The following is a 21,940-nucleotide window of genomic DNA, read 5'->3' on the forward strand; positions in this document are numbered from 1 at the left end:
CTTTGATAGACCCCTAAGAAAAAGCATCAACAAATAGCAGAAAGTGTGACCTGGGGCCAGATGTGGGCTACCAGCATCCCTTTTGTGGCCCCCAGAGATACCCATATAACCTCTAAAAACACCCGAAATCTTCTCCCAAAATGGCTCCTGATTTGCCCTACTTTTGGAGTGCAGCCCTCAAGCCAACAGAAACTGCAGATCCCCACCCATAGTTTTTCCCCAGAATTTTGATATGTCATGAACTGTCTATGAGTTACATCTCCAGCCTCTGCAATTTAGCAGCAGTTCCCTTTGTTTGTCATCTTGTTTATACGCCACTCAGAACCATATGATTCTCAGAACCATACGATGCTAGAAATAAGCTAAGGTGTTTAGTGACATCTTTCATTTACATGTTCCAGAAAACCCATCTGTTCTTTAAAAGTAGGTGTTCCAACCAAAACAACTAAATATCTTTCTTTTCCTGCATTGTTTCACAGTGTACCCACATACAATAAAAATAACCTCCCCCCCCCCCTGCAAATCAGTTCACTCTATATGCTGCTTAATTTCGGAAAGAAAAAATGCAGACAGTTTTTGTGCTTTATAATAAAGGCAGAGAGGGCTTCAGATAATTTCAGCTTAGCTTATATATACATTTCCTTGATATTCCTTGAATATATTTAGGCATCACAATAAATCAGGATTTACCATGACTAGAAAGAGCCTAAAATCTTATCAGGCTCTTATCCTCCCATTTAAGAGCATAAAAATAAATAAATCATACTAAGGGCCTTCTTAGATCAGCATTTTGTTTCTTACAGTGGCCAATTACATGCTTCTGGGATGCTCACAAGCAGGTAATGGAGACATATTCCCGTCCCACAATTGTTCTCCTGCAACTAATATATGCGGACACACTGCTCCCACCCTGAAGATAACGTTGAGTCTTCAGGCCACTGTTGATAGACCTGTCCTCCATGAATTTATCCAATCCCTTTTTGAAGTCCTCCAAGGTAATGGCCATCAGCACATTGTGTAGTAATGAATTCTACAAGTTAATTACAGGTTTTATGAACAAGTACTTTTGTCTGCCCTAAATCCCCTTCCAATCAGTTTAATTTTGAGAGAGAGAGAGAGAGAGAGAGAGAGAGAGAGAGATCTCCCTGTCCACTTTCTCTGTACCATGCATGATTTTATACAACATGATTATGTACCCCTCTCTTGCCTTTTTTCCAAGCTAAAGAGTTCCAAATGTTCTAGCCTTTTCTCACAAGAAAGAGGCCCTGGGTAATTTAGGTTGCTCTCTTTCGCCCTTGTTCCAGATCTATTAGAGCTTTTTTTCAAATGTGGCAACCAGAATTGTATCCAGTGCTCCAGATGTAGACGCACCACAGAATTGACTAAGGGCTTTACAGTGTTGGCCATTTTATTTTCAATACCTTCCTAATGATCTCTAGCATGAAATTGCTTTTTTCACAGCTGTTGCACAGAGAGTTGACATCTTTATAGAGCTATCCATTTTCCACATTCCCTTCTCTGGAACAATCATGATAAGATTGGAAACTTGGATTTTTATTTTTGATTAAGCATAATTTACTGTTATACTGAACTACAAATGTGGTTAATTTTAACTATTATTTGCTGTAAGTAATCAACTTTATAATATGTTAATCAGTGATTAATCTTAAATGGTAGCAAAAACATCAAAATGCCTATGCTGGAGAAGAAGATGGGACAAAGAAAGTCCAAGTCCAGGGGGAAGAAAAGTTCATTCCTGTTATGAGAAACCTTTATTTAATTCCAGATGTTCCAATTTTTCCCAAAGAAGGACAAGTATTGGGTCAGATGTATAGCTTAAGGTCCTGCCTTTTACCCTTTAAGAATAGAATATAAAAGAGGAAGCAGTAAAATGCTATGAAAATAAATTCAGCTTATTTGGCTTTAACTGTTTTATTTTGCTTTCCAATGGATTGTCATCTGCCATAACACCCTCTGGGGCTATGCTATAAATACTTTAAATAAATAAATGAAATAATAGCACAACTCACCGGAAAATAAAGAAGCAGTGATCCAAACAGGATAGTCTCCAATAGAATAAGGCCTGATGCCCTGATGCTCTAGAACAAAGCAAGCAAACACAAGAATTTAAAGCTTTAATCTTTCTACTTACATTAGACAAATCCAGAAGTCTATAATCCAGATATTATACTCAGAAAATTTTATATATTTTATCATTTTTAGTACCAATCCAGCAATCCAATTTGCCTTTCAGCTAATCCAGACAGTGAATATTGAATTATAAACTACTTTCATTCACACTAGGTTTGCTTATAACTAAATTCCTCATCTTGGGATTTATTTCCTCTTTAATTTGTTTATGGTTGTAGCAATAACTACACTAATATCATGGCAATAAAATCCAGCATAAATTGATGGATTCCATTTTAAGTAGTTTTTTAATTAATGCTCAGAGTGTACTCAGACAGACATCACATCTATAATGTGATGTGATGCAGAAGCAATAGTTTCTTCCAAAAGATTCAAAGTCAATATGGATTATACATTCCCTATTGCTTGAATTTCTGTAATGAACATCAATGTCCTAGAAGAAATGGCAGTTGTTGTTTTTCCAGGACATATCCCACTCTTTTGATTAGGAATTATAATGCTACAATATATTTTAGATATATCCTTGCAGTTTGCACTGCAGATATGCTTGAGTTTCAGTTCTCACTTTCCATGTCAACTTGTATATCTTCTGATCATTTTAATCCTAAATGCTACACATTAATTATCTCATTAACATTTGGGGGCAATTAAGGATTCTTAATTGACATGACAGAACTTGCTCGTTTTAACCAGAGCCTTTAAAGCGACAACATGATTACCTTTCTATTGTTTTAACATCTCACTACACTAATCATATAAGTAACACATTAACAATTGGACAGTAAATGCAATTGGACATTTACATCAAACTACTGTAGGAGGCCATCTGGAACTTAGGAAAGGAAGCTATCCGGATTCTGATGATACCCAGCTCTCCTGGTCCTTATCTTGTAAGTGCAAGGAAGCAAAAGTATCCTTGACTATTGTGCAATTTCAATAATGGGCTGGATGGGGGAGGGAAAAAAGGCTGAAAGTAAATCCAGACAAGATGGAGGTGCTGTTGGTAAGGAGAAGCTGGCCCTTGGAATTAAGGTGAGTTTTGCTCAGCATGGAAATATATTCTCCCATAAGGAGCATGTTTGCAGTTTGGAGTGATTCTTGATCTCCACCTGTCACTAAATTGGCAAGAAGCAGCTGTAGCAAGGAGTGTGTCTGCACAATTACAATTAGTGTACCACACTATTACTACTTCCTGCCAGTAAGCAACAGTTATCCAGCCCTGGATTAACCGTTAAGCAAAGTAAGCACCACAGAGTTTTTTCCCCTAACTACCCTGCCCTCAACTCTTTCACCACCACACTTGACTTTAGTTGATTTTTTTAATAATTGTCCTTCTTTGCCGTATTCAACTTTAATCTGCTTTGTTAAAAAATGTTTTCTTTGGCATGGTGAGTGACTAAACTTTGGTTTGAAGGTGTCATCAGATATCACATTTCTTTCCATTTCATGGTGTGAGAGTTTCACTTCCTTCGAGGGGCATCATTGTTGCACTGCGCTTGGGGCATCAGTTGGCCTTAATCTGGCCCTGCAGTTATCTATGTCTTAGTTACAACCTGCCTTGACTACCTCAATGAGTGGTACATGGGGCTATGCTTGAAAAGTGCCAGGAAGCGGCAGTTGCTGTAAAATGCAATGGCTACCCAGTTGAACAGTGTAAGGTACAGAAATGATGCTTGCACTGAAAGATCTAAACTGGCTTCCAGTTGCCTCCTGGGGTGGGTATTACCTTTCAAACCTTTAATGGCTTGTGGTCTGATGGTCTATGGAACTGCTTCTCCCACTATGAACCTCCCCAGCTAGAAAAAGCCCTTCTGAAGACCCCCTGATGCCAGGAGGCTGCCTATTTGGAATATGGAAAAGGGTCTTCTCCTATGTGGCTCCCAGACCGTAGAATGTACTCTTTAGAGGAGTACCCTTGGCTCCCACTTTCCCAATATTCAAGAAGATGTTAAAACACATACTTTCTACCAAGTTTTTCCTGGTTATTTTTTTCAATGTTTAATTTTAATTCTGATTTATCAGTGTTGTTTTAGTCTATGTTTTGTATTTTAAATCACTGTAAGCTGCCTTGATTGTTGAAAAAACAGAAAGACAGGGTAGAAATCTAATAGGCAAACAGATAAATAAGTCCATTGGACTATGAATCATTTCAGAACATAGTTAGGTAAACTTTATTACAGCCTTTGACCAGCATATCATAACATAGAGTTTGGTTGGACCTTCACAATCAATATAATTGAATGTCCTTGCACAAAAGTTGGGTAGACAATAAATATTAATATTGATATTACTGTATGTAACATTCATTGCAGCGAAATAACCTCCACAGAGGTGCAGCAGCCCCACGAGTGAAGATGCTCTCGAGCCAGAAGAAACTATTAACCCAAATAACGTTTGTTTGGTTAACAGCAGTTACCATATGCCCAGGGTTTAGTCACTTACAAGCGAGGGGCTATTTCACACCAGAGCATCCTGAGTTTTAGAACCATTTTGGAGCAGCGATCCATTTTTTCATAGCAATGATTTTGAGCAATGAAGTATGTCCAAAGGGTGCTGCCCTAATGCAGGTACTGCAGCGATAAACGTAGGTCTATTTTCAATAACTGATTGCCTTGCTTTATTGAAAAATCATCATGAATAAGCTAAATGGGGAGGTTGCTTTAGGATGTACAATTCCCTCTCTGGCATCTCCTTCAATTGTTTTCACCATTTTGGCTTGCAGAAGGGACTAACTTGCAATTCACAGGTACTGGCGTTTTGAGGGATGGCAAGATTGTTTCTATGGCTTCTCTTGTGCTGCCTTTCTCCTACGTAATCAGGGCAATCAGCACTGACTAATTCAGTATAGAAAGCAGTGGCGGTGGTGGGGAAATAGAAACGGAATGGGTTGATGCTCCCCAAGGGTTATCCACTCTTGTTATTTCTGCTGGGACTGCTTAACAGCTTCTTGCACCAGGAAGAAATCTGCATTTCTTCCACCCAGGAGAATCATTAAATATATCTTTGTCGAAATGCCGCAGCTGTCTTTGGGCATTGCCATTTCCCAAAGGCTGACAAACCAAGCAGCTTCGTCGGTGTAATGAAGCTTGTCAGAATTGTCAAAATATTTCCATGTTGCCTTGACAAATAGTTACACATGTGCTAGAAGAAGACCATGAAGGGATGTGCATGTACCATACATATAGCAAGACAGTTAGGGACAGATTGGCATAAATACTTTTAATGGTTCAAATGTATGTATTGGTATGGAAAATCAGTGGTGGTGAGATTGACTTCAAACTGTAGAGAGACAAGGAGATGACCTTGGAGAAGCAAGGCAACAGATGAAAAAAACAGCATGTGTTAAGCTTGGGACACAGAAAAAGTGTGAGAAAGAGGACAATAATCATTCCTCTCTAATTCACCAGAGCAGTGTTTCTCAACCTTGGCAAGTTTAGGACGTGTGGACTTCAACTTCCCCCTGGCTGGGGAACTCTGGGAGTTGAAGTCCACATGTCTTAAACTTGCCAAGGATGAGAAACACTATCCTAGAGTATAAAAGGGAGGGAGGATGGAAAAACTTAGTCAGGCTTTCAAGATTCTGTCACTAGAGTATAAATAAAGTATAGTTCTAGCTAGAGTTGTGGAGTCTGTTTCCTGACCTGGACTTCCTCAAAGGGCTGACACAATCCCATTCTAAATGGTAGTAGGCAATGCTCTTATTATAATAGTTTGTGCCTTTCAGAAGTCAGACGGCAAGGAAGAAAAAGCAATGAAAATGGAACTATATAACCTGGTTTATATAAATCTGGTTGCCAGATATGATTTGCCTTTAATAATTTTGCAGCAAGGACATCCATGGGTGGAGGGTGGGTTGTCAGAGGAGTCAAGATGGCAGACACAACCACATGATCAATGCTGCCATTCTGGCTTCCCCCTCTCCTGAAGATGTCCCTGCTCTGCAGGACCTTTGCAGATCATCTATCAAATTTGTGGGCAGAAAAATTGGATGGATGAATTCCCTGAATTTCTTCAAGGAAAGGAGAAATTCTCTGATTATTTCTCAAGAGGAGGACTCTCTCTAGGGCTGGCTGTAGAAATGCTACCAAGAACGTATCTTTTTGGATTTAACTGAAGTGCTAGCAGCCAGAGCAGCTCAAGACAGCTGGAGAAATAATTTCATACTGCAATTACACACACACCTTAGCTACTTGTAATTGAATAAGTGCAATGCCACTATGCTCTATCTGTGAGAATTTCTCTGAAGTTCTCTTCTTCTTAGAAAGTTCTATGAAAATTGGTACACTCAAGAATCAACATATTAACTTTGAAGAAGACAAGATAGATACTTAGCTCAAAAACAGAAAGAAAATGAAATGTGAGACAGCAAATAAAAACCACAGTAAACCCAATAATTATAAACTGGTGTGATCAAGGTGTGACATATTTTACAAATAGTAAAACTTGTGGTAAAACTTAACCACATTGAGGGAAATAAGATCACATTGATCAGATAAAAGCAAATGTAAATAAAATGGATCTGGGTGGCCTGTAAACCTGAGGAGATGGGGTTTTATTCATTCATTCATTCATTCATTCATTGGATTTCTCCACCGCCCGTCTCCCCCACAATAGGGGACTCTGGGCAGCTTACAAATTATTAATTGCAACCAGGCATTTCTCTAATAGGAGCATTGTAAAAGAATGTGGATTAGTGTTTCAGGGACTCCTTCATCCCAGAGGCAAAGTCTTTGTTTAAATGGAATGCCCTTTAGTTTCTCCTCAAGAACGTCTGTTGGGAAGGCATTAAATCTTGCCAGAGTTAGGGCTCTTCTGAATTTGAGAACTGTCATTTGGCTTAGACATCTAGCCTGGCTTGAAAAAATGGTGAATGACTGCCCAAGAACACTTGGGTGGATACGGCAGCCAGTTCTAATTGGGCTTCCAAATCCTTGAAATGCAGTTTAAGGACTGTCTCTACAGATTTATACCCCATCATCAGGACTGTATTAAGTGAGAATGCATAGCACTTCAGCTTCTCATACAATGTCCTACCCCAGAATAAAACAAAGTCATTGCTTCAGATCTGAGGTGTTAACTCTATTGATTTCTATTGATGAAATCAAACTCTATTGATTTCAATACCTATTGTTTCAAAGGAACCATTTCCTAGGACTATATTCTCTGTAAAGGAGGAATAACAATGGAAGCTCCTGTGAGACAATTGTCAGCTGTCAGTCTATGACAACAGATCAGTATTCTGATGTTCATCTCCTTGAAAATGTCTGGTAAAAGCCTGGTTCAGATTATAGAAATGCCTAAACAATACCAAAAGAAAGAGCTTGCGCCTGTTTTTGTACTGAAAAAGGGATGCAAAAATGAATAGCAGCAATACTGCTGCCCAGAGTCATACTGTTCGAGTTGGGCAGCCTTATAAATCTGAAAAATAAATAAATGCCTCCATTTTCAGCTGAAGGCCTTTCTTTTAGGTTTGACCTTGGATTCTATAAATGGCTCAATAAAAGGCATTTACAGAGGAAGATCTAAAGTGGCAGGCAGAGGAAGGATTCAGAAGCCCTTATTTTACTCTCATCCTGCATATAGAAATGGGGTTCACATATTACATTAAGCCACAGGATTTCTTTAACCAGGGTTGAATGAGTAAAACTAAACTAATGGCCAGGTCACACACTAGACTAGACCAAATCTATAAAATCAGTTCAACGTTTCAGTATTATGTGAATCTAGACAGCTAATCCTTCTTTATATATAGCTCAGGCCACTTCTTAGTAAACATCAGAAGCCAATCCTGAGTCAGAAAAGCAACACAAAATGGAGAGGAAGATGGGCCATGAACAGAAAGAGAGAAGTTGCAATCTGATTGTCATGGGTTAACTTTCTCATAAAGATGCGGAATCACGGTATACATTTTTGCAGACAGTGCTTGATTTGGTTGATTTTATTTACTGAAATGATATGAGCTGTGCTTGAGCTAACAAGCTTTCAAGACAGTTTAGAGAATAACAATAAATAAAAGAAAGGACAAAACTATAAATAACAATGAGGATAAAGCAAACAGAGGAATAAAATACAACAATAAAATAGCAATAAAAACATTCAGATTTTTTTTTTAAAAGAAAACCCCACTAGTTGACATGCATGAAAAGCTCAGTCAAATAAAAAGACTGGCAAAGAAGGACATTTGATTTAGTTTTAGGCATCTCACTGGGAAGCTAATTTCAGAGATGGGTCACTGTAAGGGCCATTTGTTCTCTTACCACTTATTTAACTTCAGAAGGAAGATTGGTCCAAAATTAGACCTCCAAAGTCTGGAGAAAACTCATTGGAACCGTTCTCTGAATGGTGCCAGCACTGACAAGACACAATAGCTGGTCCTGGTCACATATGTGATTTAACCCCTTATACAAAGTGTGAAGTTACTTTGGCCTCTGGTGATAATTCTGGATTCATAAGCATTGTCACTGTTAAAGTTTTCCCAAGGTATATTTGGATAAGAAACTCGGTAGAGTCTGACATTCTTCTTTAGCATACATGGGTCTACAGTCAAGATGGCAACCACAATGGTGTGATTGAAGTTCCGCTTTTTTTTTGTATTTCGCATGTGGGACACACTAAAAAAACAATAACAGGTGGAGCTTCAACTGCATCATCGTGGCTGTCATCTTGACGTTTTTGACCATGCTCTGCGGACACCCCTGCTAGTATAGATCCAAACCATCTTCAGCTGGTTATTGAAAACCAGGAAAGCAGGGTTAGGAAACTTATGGTTCGGACCTTGCTGAACTACAGCCCCCTCATCATTCTATGTGGGCTGCTGGGAAATGGAATTCAGTAACACACCTGGATAGCCATGACTTCTCCAATCCTGAGCTAAACTGCGTGGGAGTTGCTTTCCCTTTGTATTTTCTGTCTTCAGATAATAGAATTTATTGCTCAGCCTTGTGACTGCAGAATTACATTATAAAGATTAATACATATTGTCAACTGATTCAAGATATTGTTCACAAGGTATAGTGATGACCTAATCTAAATAGCAAAAATACGATCAAGAGCCAACTGACAAGTAATTAGATAGGAATGTTTCACTTTTTTTTAACAGAAGTGTCAATAACTGAGGTTAATATCTAAACAAGCTGGGATATGACTCCATAGCAAAGGCAGAGTGATTTCATAAAGAACAAACCACTTAATCCAAATCTCTGTGTCAAACCTTGAGCAAAATGACATTAAGTCTGCACATAATTATCTAAATGCCCTTGTCATTCAATTCTGTTCAGTAGTTTGATTCAGATTCTGACATATTTACAACAGACCCATTAAAATAAATGAGATGTTACTTATGAAGAACTTAAGGCTGAATGATTTAAATGGCAAAAATGAATCCAATTAAACTTTATAAGTCAAATGAATTCAGAACTGGTGTTTAGATACAAGCTTTGGAGACTCATGGAATCATAGAAAGTGCCCTTAGGCCATTAAGTCACACCCCTTGCACAGTGCAGGAATCCCGATTAACGTATTCATGACAGAGGGTTGTTTAGCTTCTCCTTGAACATCTTCAGTGAAGGAGAAACTACTATTCATTTGGGTAACTGGTTCTACTAACATTCAATCTGGAGTTGCCTTCTTTTAACTTAGATCCATTACTCCATGGAAGGTGATCTTGGATCCAGTGTTTCCAGAGAGAGCTTGGTGGCTTGGAGCACACTTTATCAGCTCTAAGAGTTATGTATCCATTACTACCTTTTGATTGAGATAGACCTGTTACACAAGTTGTCTCCTAGCTGGATGACTCCAAAGTTTAATATGTGTGGTTGCAATTGAAAATAGTTCTGGGAACTACTGTTAGTCCAATGATAGGCAGCAAAACTATTGATTGGGACAGGCTAATAAAGGCATGGTAGGTTAGTACTTTCTTATCTCTACAGGCCACCATTCAAACTACTGATTTTCAGTCTTTAAAGCCATGAATGTCTTGGCACTGAGATATTTGCTTAGATATCCCCTATCACATTAGAGAAAGAGATGCTTCTATTACTACCTTAGAGCAGAATACAAAATAAAAATACAATCAATAGAAAGCATAAATGAATACAATTATGTCCATACGCCCTTCAATTATGTCCATGTGATACCGGTGATGTAGAATCTACTGCCCATGTGTTGTTGTACTGCTGGTTTTATAAGGACATTACAGTCCATTTTATTTCCCCTCATTTGATAGACTATTCAGACTGTACTGATTTATTTTACACTCCACTCCTCTTATCAGATCAGAGTGTAGCTCTCTGAACGTTGCCAAATTTCTTTATGCTGCTACTAAAATCAGATGAGAGGTGATGGTTCCTCCAGCTTCATAATTATGGGAATTTTAGATTTAAAGCTTGCTTCTCCAGTTATATATCTTAGTTTAACCATCAGTTTATACCTAGAAATATAGATTTAATGGGAATTACAGAGTTATAGTATTAGTACTAACAACAATAGTTATTTTAGTCTTAAGAGTTATAGTATTAGCAGAAATAAAGATTTTAACTTATTTGTTATCTTACTGAACTCATATTCAAGCCCAGTGTTCCTGATTTTGGCTGCTTTATTCTAATCAAATCGTTGGGTTGATTGTGTAATGCTATGCTGCTCAATAACCGAAATAAAGATTTTGATTTGATTTGAATATGATGATAATGATGGAGTCAATATACCTAGGTTTCCAAAATCTTAACTCTAAGATTCACGTAACTAATTCAAATCAGTCTTATAAAAATCTGCTAAGTCCTCATATCTACGAAACAAAATTTTGCAACTAAAATTGTAACACAAGAGTCTTTGCCTACTACCAAATATTGAATGTAACATTTGCCTGGGTGGCCTGGAAACAAAATTCAGAAAGGCTGTGCTCACCTTGTTGAAGAATTGGAATAAAATCCACACTATCTTGCCTGATTCACATAGGACAACCTATTTGCCTTCTGGAAATGCCTCGGGAAAGCATTAAAGTGAGCTCTAAAAACTGCCTATCAATACTTGGATAAATAAATGAATTCAAGCAAGCTGTTGGAAAGCATTTATAGGATTTTGTGAAATGTCTCCTACCATATTTACTTACCCAGGCAGAAAAGTCATAACGAAGTCTCTTTACTGAATGCCTTTAACAAACGAAGCCAAGTGAGTGGCTAAAAACTGCAAAGGTTTTTCTTGCACTGTGGTTCTCAAACATTTTGGTCTCAGGACCCCTTTACATTCTTAAAAACCATTGAGGAGCTCAAACAGCTTTGGTTTATGTGGGTTATAGCTATCAATATTTGCTTTATTAGAAATTAAAACTAAGAATATTAAAATATTAAAATATTCTCTAAATATTAATATATTTCTTTGACTCCATGGAACCCCTGAAAGGGTCTCTGGAACCCCCAGGGATTCTCCAGGCTAAGGTTGAGAACTGCTGTTCTAGCACAAGCTTATCAAGGGCCACATAAAGATCTTTTACTTTTTTCAGATATCTTAGACATTTCATTCAGCACTTTCAGGCTTTGTACTTTGTTAGGCAACCCTGTGACCCATTGGGTCATCCTTTGAGAGAAAGGGAGTGCAGTCTGATGTGACCAGGATGAACATTAAATTTTAGGCTGACCATATTTTTTTTTTACCCAATGCTGGATGGTCCCATGATCATTTAAGAAGAGTATATATCATAAATAGAAAAATAATTGTAGGCCAAACGAACTTCAATAATAAGTCAATATTTACTTACTTAAACAGATAATCAGAATGACCATGGGCGGGCAAAAAAGCAGTGGGAGCGGGAGTGACTTCTGACTTCCTGCCGGTTTCCCCATTGACTTTGCTTGTGGGAAGCTGGCAGGGAGCATCGGAAATCACAATCACGTGACTGTGAGGACACTGCAACGGCCACAACTTTGCAAATAAAACTGGTCTGAACATCGTGGAAATTTCAATTCCACAGGAGTAATGGGTCCTGGATTTTGTACGCATGCTTTAAGTTAGTGGATTTTGGGTACCTTGGTTCAAAAATGGTTGCGGTATAAAGTTTGGGCTAACTTGAGGGTATAAACAGACAAACAGATAAACACAATGAGAGTTTTAGTAGTATGTAGATTTATCTTCTACTGTTGCCTGCACTTTGCTTTACCCATTATTGTTTCATTTTAGCTTATTAGGGAATTATAGTTTAAAAATGCAAAAGAAGAAACAAATCTGTGATAGTATTCAATTCCTCATCGATATTTGAACTAGTCAAGCCAATGTTTCATCTCACGGGAGAGAGCATGGTTCATTATATCCTTTCCCCAGGCCATATTTCAAAATATACTGCTCATTTCTCTTGTTAGAAACATCTTATGCAGAAGGTCAGGTTTATCTCTGTGTAACCAGGCAGTGGAAACTGCTCTGTCCAGGGAGCCTCTCAGCTTCTCTTACACATTTCCCTCTTTCTTTGCTTAATAATTACAATAAAATGCACAGATGCAAGACAAGGGATTCATTGCCATTCCAGAATCACTGAAATGATTAACATAATTATGAAAGTGATTAAAGTTTCATCTGCCCCCATCTCACGGTATAAGTATGTATGACATGCATTATGTAACTTGACAAATATACATGTTTCTTGACCCAAAGCCTGGTCACTGAATTAAAAGCGTTTTGGTTTTGTTTTTCTGCTGAACACTGGGAAATTAAATTATGATTGATGATTCATATTTCTCTAACAGTATCAATTATTTAAGACAAATATTAAAACTGTATAAAGTAAAATTGTGGAGCATTCGAAGAGAGCTCTCCTGATAAGGTACCGTCAGGCTATTAGACAGATGCTTTTCATCAGGAATGCAGTTATAGAGGCAACCAGCTCGGTAACAAATCACAGTTGTCGCAAGCACGTGTACCAGGATCTTGACAAATACCGAGGATCTGCCACAAAGGGGCTGGGGGATGCAGGGGGGAGCAGAGAAGGAGGCGGCAAAATTGTTCAAGCCAGCAGTAAGGTTTCCTGCCAGGCGCTTAATTGAGGAAATTGATAGGAAGTCATCCAGTACAGAATCTGATAGATTCAGCTGATTGTGCAATTATTGCTCTGGAAAGCTAAACAGGAATGCCTGCCTATTTATAGAAAGAGGTGATTGCAGCTATTAATTTGAGCAGTTGGATTCAAGTATTTTATGTCTGTTTGATGTTGCTGGTTGTATTGAGTAAACTGGAAAATTATTTTAAAGGCCAATTCATTCAGTCTGGTGTGATCATACACATACACATGCATAGACACCGCACACACACACACACACAACTAAACACCAGCAAATTGTCATTTGGACGAGGCTTGTGGAACAGCATTATGTCTTATCAACATTGATGCATGTGTCAAGATAAAGCCTCTTCCCAGTGATTACATGGACATTTCCATATTGCTTTCATGACAACAATACATATGTGGCTTCCTAATGATTTCTGGGATGTATTTTAAACTCCCAAATTAGCCTATAATTCTGAGATCTCCTGGTAGTCTCACATCCAAGTGCTAATCAAGTCTGACCTGCTTAGCTTTTTGAGATCAGCCAAGTCAGCTAGGTATCTGTATTTTAACTTGAGAAAAGTTATGATACTTTCCCAGTTTTGGGGGGATCCCACATCCCTGACAACAAAGTTGCTTTTTGGCCCTGACTCCTGCTCCTGAATGCTCTCTTTTTATTTGTGCTCTGGTCCTTATTTCTCTTTTGACCTGATTCCCAATACCTGTTTCCTGACTCAGTCCCGTCTGCAGTTTGTGCCTATGTGCTGATATTATTTAAAATTCTTCCTTTCTCCATGCAGTGGGACAAACTAAGTTCTGTGGGCCACATGCTGTTTGAGTGGTTTCTTTTTCCTACCCCACCTGTAAAATTGTTGCCATGCCATTTGTTAGCGTGATTTGGTAACATGGTTTGCCATCATACAGGTAGCCCTCACTTAACTGCCCTGTTTAGCAACCATCAAAGTTACGATGGCACTGAAAAAGTAACTTTACGACCAGTCCTTGCACTTACAACTGTTGCAGTGTCCTGCAGTCACATGATCATCATTTGCACACTTCACAGCCAGCTTCTGATAAGCAGAGTCAATGGAGAAGCCAGCAGTAAAATTGCAAGTCATGGTCACGTGATGTCTCGCTTAACGACCATGTCGCTTAGTGATGGAGTTTGCGGTCCCAATTTTGGTTGTTAAGTGAGGACTACCTGTAATGTGAAAGGGAAATGTCCCAAGAAGATTTTTCAAAAATATCACAGGTTTACCTGCTGCAGATAAGGGTTGGAGAATCCAAAATAATGCCTAAATTCGGTATGGACAAACCCCACATAATGCAACATAGATAGAGTGAAAGCTGCATTTAGGAACTGGATGTTCAGCCAGAGAACTGATTGCTACATTTTGCGTTGAGCCTTGCAACTGCCTGGGGAGAAGGCAATACCTTCTCTTAGGAACCTCTCTCTATGCTCTGTACAAGAGCTCAGCCACTCCACAATATAAGCTAGAATTTCATTGCTCCCTACTGCTGTGTAAGCCATCAGGGATCCATGCAGGCTGAAATAGTTCACAGATCCACAGCGCAGAGATCTGAAGTATTTAGATACCTTGAACCAGACCTACGTTGACCTGTCTAACAACCTTCTCTGTAGCCAGCTTGATTCAGATTTGGGTACTTACTCAGACTGTTGGAACAATCACAGTCTGGCAAAGCTGAGAATTCCCTGATAAAGGTATCTGTGACAAACGAAATGAGAAGGGTGATTAAAAAATGGAAACAGTCCTCACATTTACCTTTGCTTTGCGAAAACGGTAGACCACCAGCATGCTTATAAAGTCCAACAGCATACAGAGAGTTTGGAAGGAGATGATAGCAAGTCGTAAATACTGGTCCTCCTGTGCATAGCAGGGAGTATCATCTGTACAGTCAGAACATCCTTCCCTGCAGGGCAAGCAGGTGTACAAATCCTCAGCCATCTCACTTCTGGAAAAATGGCTCTCAGCATCCTTCCCTAAAAGCATCAGACACGGAAGAGGAAAGGTAATCACATACATTCAAACTGTAGAAAAGCAAAAGATCATTCTGGTTGCCTTCTTGGTGAGTAGATGCCACCCTGGCATTTGCTGGACCACACTACAGAGTCATTTGCAAAACACAGAAATCATTAGCAGAGTTAAAGCCGCAAGTCCAGGGGCTCATTTAAATGGGGGGGGGGAGGCAACAGGAGGTGAGAGGGCTTTCCACATTTTGATATTAGTGAGGCAACATATGTCTAGAAGGGGAAGAAAAGCTTTAAGAACATGTATGTCCACTGAGGGAAAAAGAATTGAAAGAATTGCTTTGGGATAGGTAGCAGCTTCTTTAAAGCAGCTGCATGTTTTCAGGTTGCCACGTGATCCTGAAAAAGATACAGCCGCTTTAAAAAGTCACATTAAGATGTAGCTGCTTTAATGAATGGACTCACTGAAACAGATGTGTCTTGGGGGGGCTCATGCAGAAGCTAGAAAAATGGTGCAGTTGCTTTAAATAGGTGCTGTGCTCAAAGTACCTCTTCCAAATCAGTTTTGAAACATGTACTGCCCTAACATCCATAAACTAAATTATCTAACTATATTATCAGCTTAAGCAAATCTCTAATTTTCTTTCCATAACTTTATTCATAATGTACAGGGAATTTTTTCATCAGTATTTGCATGAACACATTACTTGGAACAATCTGTTAGCTGTCTCCATACTTTCTCCATGAATGTATGCCCAATTTTAATTTTATGTTATCTGTCAAAGATCATCATTTAGATTATTCATGTTTGTTCATGTGTATCATTTGACAACTACATATGAGTACTACAGACTGGAAGAGCAGCAGCTCCCTTTGTAAACTGTGTCTGTTCAAATACACTTTGGGATTATCTGATTTGATTGCTTACAACTCAAGCACATCTGCAACTCATCACTTGATGCTATAGTTCAGAGTGCTCATGAAGTTGGTTTGGCTTACATTTTTAAGTGAACTACTACTCTTTGCTTTTCTTAAAGTTAAAAAGATCAGCAACAGAGATGAACAGAAATTTATAAGACAACTTCACAGTTACATAGATGCAGCTCAAAATGTATGAGTGAAGTGAAATTATAGTTTAAAAACCAGCGAGCACAGCTCCCTTTCTTGAGTGTTAATTCACCTTTGACCACATATAATATGGATAGATGATCATGTAAAATATTATCTTGCAAGGACTCTTCCAGGTGAGTGAACTATTGTGATATAAACTGCCAAGACAAATTCTAAGTGCTGCTTCTCAAGCTGATAAGATTCAGAAGACAGTTGTGAAAACAGACCCCTACAGATTCAGCTATTGTCAGTGAAAAGAACTGCCCTCTTGATTTCTTCATATTCAGATAACTGCCCCAAAGCCTGACACTGCTATGAAAATTGACCCCAGATATTCTTTGGTTTTCTTGCTTTCCCAAATTCTGTAATACAGACGTTGCCCCAAATGAAATACCAAGTGTATGTTTCATGATAAAGATACTTAAATATATATACTAAAATGGAATGTGTGCAAAACTGCACCCAGAAACAACTTCTATCTGAAAAGAATTTACATGCAAAGATTTTTTTTAATGCAGAATGATGGAAAAAGGATGGAACATATTTATAAAAAAACTTCTGCAAATCTGGGAGAGACTAGAAATAGACTTCCTCAGCCATCCCTAGCTGGAGCGAAAAATTGCTTTGTGAACTATTTCTCCATCTGGAGAAACCAGGCCTTACAGACCAGTTCTTACATATTCATTTATTTTTTAGAGATATACACTTGACCCAGAAAAATGCTCTATTTATTCTGATCAAAAGCTCATACAGCTTAATGGACTAGGTCAATCCAATTAAGTAATCTCTGAACCTCCTTAATGTTTTAACTGAGAAGTTTCTTATAAATTCTAGCATCCCAAATTAGGAGGAAATAAATCTAAAAATACCTGGGTGAGCCTGCAGCCTTCAGTGTAATTTTATGCAGCCTTTGGCCTAATTTCCAAAAGACCTCTGCAAGTATTTGGCTTACAGATTTGTTAAAACTGATCTTCTAAAGCAATGATTCTCAAGGAACTTTAAGATGTGCGGACTTCAACTCCCAGAATTCCCCAGCCAGCGCTGGCTAAAGAATTCTGGCGGTTGAACTTCACACTTCTCAAAGTTACTGAGGCTGAGAAATACTGTACTAAAGTATCATTTTGTCAACAAAAAAAACCCACATTTGGACAGAAGTGTACTGTAGGCAAGACCTGTGTATTTTTTATTATTATTATTATTATTATTATTATTATTATTATTTATTGGATTTCTCTCCCGCCCATCTCCCCTACAATAGCCCTATTTATCTGTATATGTGTGAGAGAAACAATGCCTGCAACTTCCGAGAAAAGTGACAATGGGCAATTTTTAATATTTTTTACCCCACTGACCAGAGGATATAATACATCCAGCTACCACTCATAAAACAGAAATCAAGCACTTTTGGCTTAATATATGAGAAGATAATCTCCCAGCGGTGAGGCATTTACAGGATTGGGAGAGGTTCGGGCTTTGGTAGGTGGGTGATGTTGCGAAATCCATGCGATGCACATGGGTGAGTTGAGGAGTTCCTTTTGTTGCTTTTATGGGATTTGGGGGACCTTTGTTTTTTAATTAGATGGGAGTGCAGTTGAAGGGGTCTTTTGGGGCCACAAAAATGGAAGCTGGGGGCAATGGGTTACATACAGGATAGTCAAACTCAACAAGACAGCCAACACGTTCTCAGTCACGATCTGGGCTAAAAAGCTTTATGATTGTGACTTCTGAATAATATGCACATGTCAGCTTGGGGAGACCTCTTTAGCCTGGAACAGCTTGCTGTTGGCTTCTAAATCGAATGCCCCAAGTACTTGCTCATGATCCAGATTACCTGCTGTTTATTCCTGGTTCCTTGCCCTGTAAGAAATACCTGATTTTGATATCGACCCGCTAACATCTGTATCACTTGCAAATACCCTTTAAAGGTCTTCAGCCATTTGCTCCAAGGTTTCCTCTGAAATGTTTCAGGAGCAGGGCAGTCCCTCACTGCTCCCAGCTGGGATTGGTTTGCCTCCTGAGCCTTTGGTGGCAGTTCCAAAAAATTAACAATAACTTGTCTATTTTTTGGCACGAGCCCGAGAAACAGAATTGCAAACACAATTCCATCTGCCCTGCCATCTAGGCAACCCACTTTACCTCCCAGTTCTGCCTCGACCTACAACTGTGCAGCCTCACAGAAAGCAGAAGGATGGCAAAGTTTTAAGTGGCAGAGGCATTTGGCCGGCAAACTCTTGATTATTAATGATGGTGAGCAAGCAAGAACACAGCTTGACTTTCAGATTCCTTGCTGGGTTTGCAGAGCTGGCAGTTAGATAAACAATCTTTTTTCAAACTAATGTGCTAAGGAAATTTCACAGAGCATTGGAGGTTGCAAAAACAAATCTCTACTATTTTAGCTCAGCACAAATCGCTTTCTGAACTAAAGGAGAAATGTAAAATGTGTGTTTTTAGAAAACAGCACATCTAACCCACTTTCTCAACTGAATCACCTGAGGACTGACTTAAAGCTGTCATTAAGAAAAGCCGAACAATGAACAAATAAGCACAATTCACTCCTGGTCTCAATCCTAAACGTTTTGCAAAATCCTGCCGAAAACAAGGGGAGTTAACTTCTGAATAATCATAAATCAAATTGCATTGCTCATCTCCAATATTCCCCTACCCCCAACCTTCTTTGGCTCTACCATGTTTTCTTCCCTCTTTCTTGACAACAGTGTTTTCTCCCGTAGGAGCATTTTGCACTCTTTAAATTTTGTTCAGATCCATCTTTCTTCTTCTCAGGCTTTGCAAAATAGCTCTTCGGGTCAAGAATTAACGTTACTGTACTATAAAACCTCAACTTGCATTCATTTCAATGATAAAAGTGCTTGGACGTCTAGAGTTAATAGCCTTGTATTCCTGTTTTATGTAGCAGGAGAGGCAATGGGGTATGTTACTGACTTGAAACCTGTGGCTTTTTCTTTCATAATTTGACAATTGATATCAGCTATCTTGCTCTTTGGTTCTGAAGAGAGAAATACATTCAGTAGGACAGGAGGAGAGCCTTATCAAAAACTTCCGGCTCCTACAAGAAGCAACAATCTGTGCGAGTCCTGCACAGTGTACTTGCAAGTGAGTAAGTGTGTGCCAGCGTGTTTTTAATGCTTGCTTTAGACCAGTGTTGTGCAAACTTGGCCACTTTAAGTTGAGTGGAGTTAAACTCCCAGAATTCCCCAGCCAGCCATGCTGGCTGGGGAATTCTGGGAGTTGAAGTCCACTCATCTTAAAGTGGCCAAGTTTGGACAACACTGCTTTAGACTTTTATTAATTGTCCCTGTAAATGCCAGCTTTAATATCCCCGTTTTGAAGGGAACAAGTCTAAAAGGGCTAAATCCAGTTTGGATTTAGTATTTACACGCTTTTTAAATTTTAATTTATTGCCAATTCATTTCTAATTTCTTTTGCTCATTAATTTCTTTTATAATTATTCTGCCTACATTATTAGAAGTATTGCTTGGTGCTTCCATTTTTGTAAGGCTAGAGAGGCTAACTGGAGCCAAGAGAGTGGATTTGATCCCATCTCCCTCTCTTCCACCCTCTTCCCTGTCAATTCTTCTTGCATCCTTCTCTGCCCTTACAAGCCAGTGTCGTTGGCCATTATTCTCTGTTGACTGTCAGGAGAGCAGAAGCCCTGTGTTGAGCACTCTCAGGCATATATTACATCAGCTTATTGGAGGAAGGAGGTCTGGGGGGGCGGGGAACTATGTCTCTGCCATCTCTCCAAGATTTTCAGATGCTCCTCTCTCTGAGACAAGGCTTCAATAATTGGGTTGTAAGAATCCAAATGGCCACTAGATGAAAGCAAAGAGAAACTCTAAGGAGTGGCCGTCTGGATGTTTATGGTCCAGATGTGGTAGCCCCAGATATCTAATATGTGTGATATATGCATTCATATTTATTTATATTACTTATAGCAGCAGATCTGTGCTTCCATATGTGATATGCTCTCTAAAGAACTACCAACGTCGGTGTTCCTTGTATATAATCGCAAAGGAGCAACATTTGCTTAGAGAGACAAACTATCATAGAATTCAGGGACACTGATCCCAGAGGCATTGGGAGCCAGGGGTACTAAAGGTACCCCTGCAAAGCAACTTTTTATAAGGTGGAATTATATATCACATGAATAAACAGGGACATTCTTAACAACAGCCATGGGCTTTAAAGTGGTGGGGGTGACCAGGTAATTGCAGCCCCTCCCCTTTTGAAGGTGCAACACACCTGCAACACACCTTCAAAAGGAGCAGGGCTTACACCTACAGTTTTGAAGCTGGTAATCGTTGCTGGAGATGCCTCTGAGAGTGAACCAGGCACAGCTTATGTACAAATATGAAAACAGTACAAGGAAGCCTCTTGCTATATTTAATTCGGTACATCACTCGTGACTGTCTGATTGGATTAAATTATTCATTGTACTAGCCCAAGGGAGAATGAGCAAACTTCCCTTTTCAGGGAAACATACAAGATAGGAAAAGTTTATACTTTAGACAGCAGAGCTAAAGACATCCCATGAATTTGGGCATACAGGTTGTAATTTTTTTGGATCATAGACCAAGAACACATTTAAACATTTCATACAGCTGAGTTATATAGAGCAGCATTTCTCAACCATGACAACTTTAAGATGGGTGGACTTCTACTCCCAGAATTCCCCAGACAGTATGCTGGCTGGGGAATTCTGTGAGTAGAAGTCTACCCATCTTAAAGTTGTCAAGGTTGAGAAATAGAGGAAGGATTAAAAGTAGCCAAAAAAAGGAAATTAATATGCACTTTTAAATAGTTGCTGCCCTTATATTGGTTCTGAACACTCACAGCCCTGGAGCAAAGCTTTTACAAATCAAACACACATAAAAGTAGATGTGTTTTACAGACTGTACAGAGCATCGCAGATGACAAACCAGAGGCCTAAAATTTCTTAAGTGATTCTATAATCCCTGAGTTGCAGAACATTGGAAGTAGACTGCACAACCGTGACAAGGATAAAAAGGAATCTTACATTATTAATGTGTTCTCTCTTGCAGACTCAAGCAAAGGCACTTACTGTGAAAGATGTTCATTGAAAATATTTTGGGATTATAGAATCCAGCCTTACAAATGCATGAGTAGGCTCCAAGTACAAATCCAAGGCCTTTAATTGGGATACACTGCAAGAAAGAAAGAAAGAAAGACAAGGGAAAAAGGATGAAAGAGACACCCATTCTCCTTTATGGAGACATTGTTGTTGTTCATCTCAAGGCCAGCAATTCAGCAGGGGGCTTTCAGAACAGAACTTTATTTTTTTTTAACTTTGAAAAAAGAGGTTAAAAAGAGACGTCCGTGTCAACAGATGGAAAGCACATTATTACTCAGAGTAGATTTCTGTGTCAAAACTGTTTTTCATTAAAATGGTATAGCAATGAATTGTTCTCCTCTCCTGAATTTGGCTAAAATAAAAAAGAAAGAAAGAAACCTCTTTGCTTCCAATTTATTTGGTGAACAGCTCTAAAAGAAAATTCTGATTTACTTGGTCAATAGTGAAAACCAAATTTGATAGGTGGAACCTCCTCAATTCATGAATATGTCACATAAAAAAATGTGTCTCACATCTGAGTGTGCTTTGCATTTAAACACACACAGTGATTGAC

At 38.9% G+C, this 21,940-nt stretch overlaps 1 protein-coding gene across 1 annotated transcript in view; it reads right to left on the reverse strand.

Annotated features, from left to right (window-relative positions):
- The window catches only part of GPR158 (G protein-coupled receptor 158), a 128,845-nt gene that overhangs the window by 35,099 nt on the left and 71,806 nt on the right, over positions 1 to 21,940 (reverse strand). The window contains exons 3-5 of the mRNA XM_088150527.1: positions 21,358 to 21,460; positions 14,962 to 15,179; positions 2,031 to 2,099 (exon numbers count right to left, since the gene is read on the reverse strand). Coding sequence (XP_088006653.1) covers positions 2,031 to 2,099; positions 14,962 to 15,179; positions 21,358 to 21,460 — 390 coding nt within the window. The remainder of the gene's footprint in view (positions 1 to 2,030; positions 2,100 to 14,961; positions 15,180 to 21,357; positions 21,461 to 21,940) is intronic.

This window comes from Python bivittatus, unplaced genomic scaffold, assembly GCF_059951505.1.
Source record: "Python bivittatus isolate LINGU-HERP-01145 unplaced genomic scaffold, Pbiv_v1 ctg000610_np1212, whole genome shotgun sequence".
NCBI lineage: Eukaryota > Metazoa > Chordata > Lepidosauria > Squamata > Pythonidae > Python > Python bivittatus.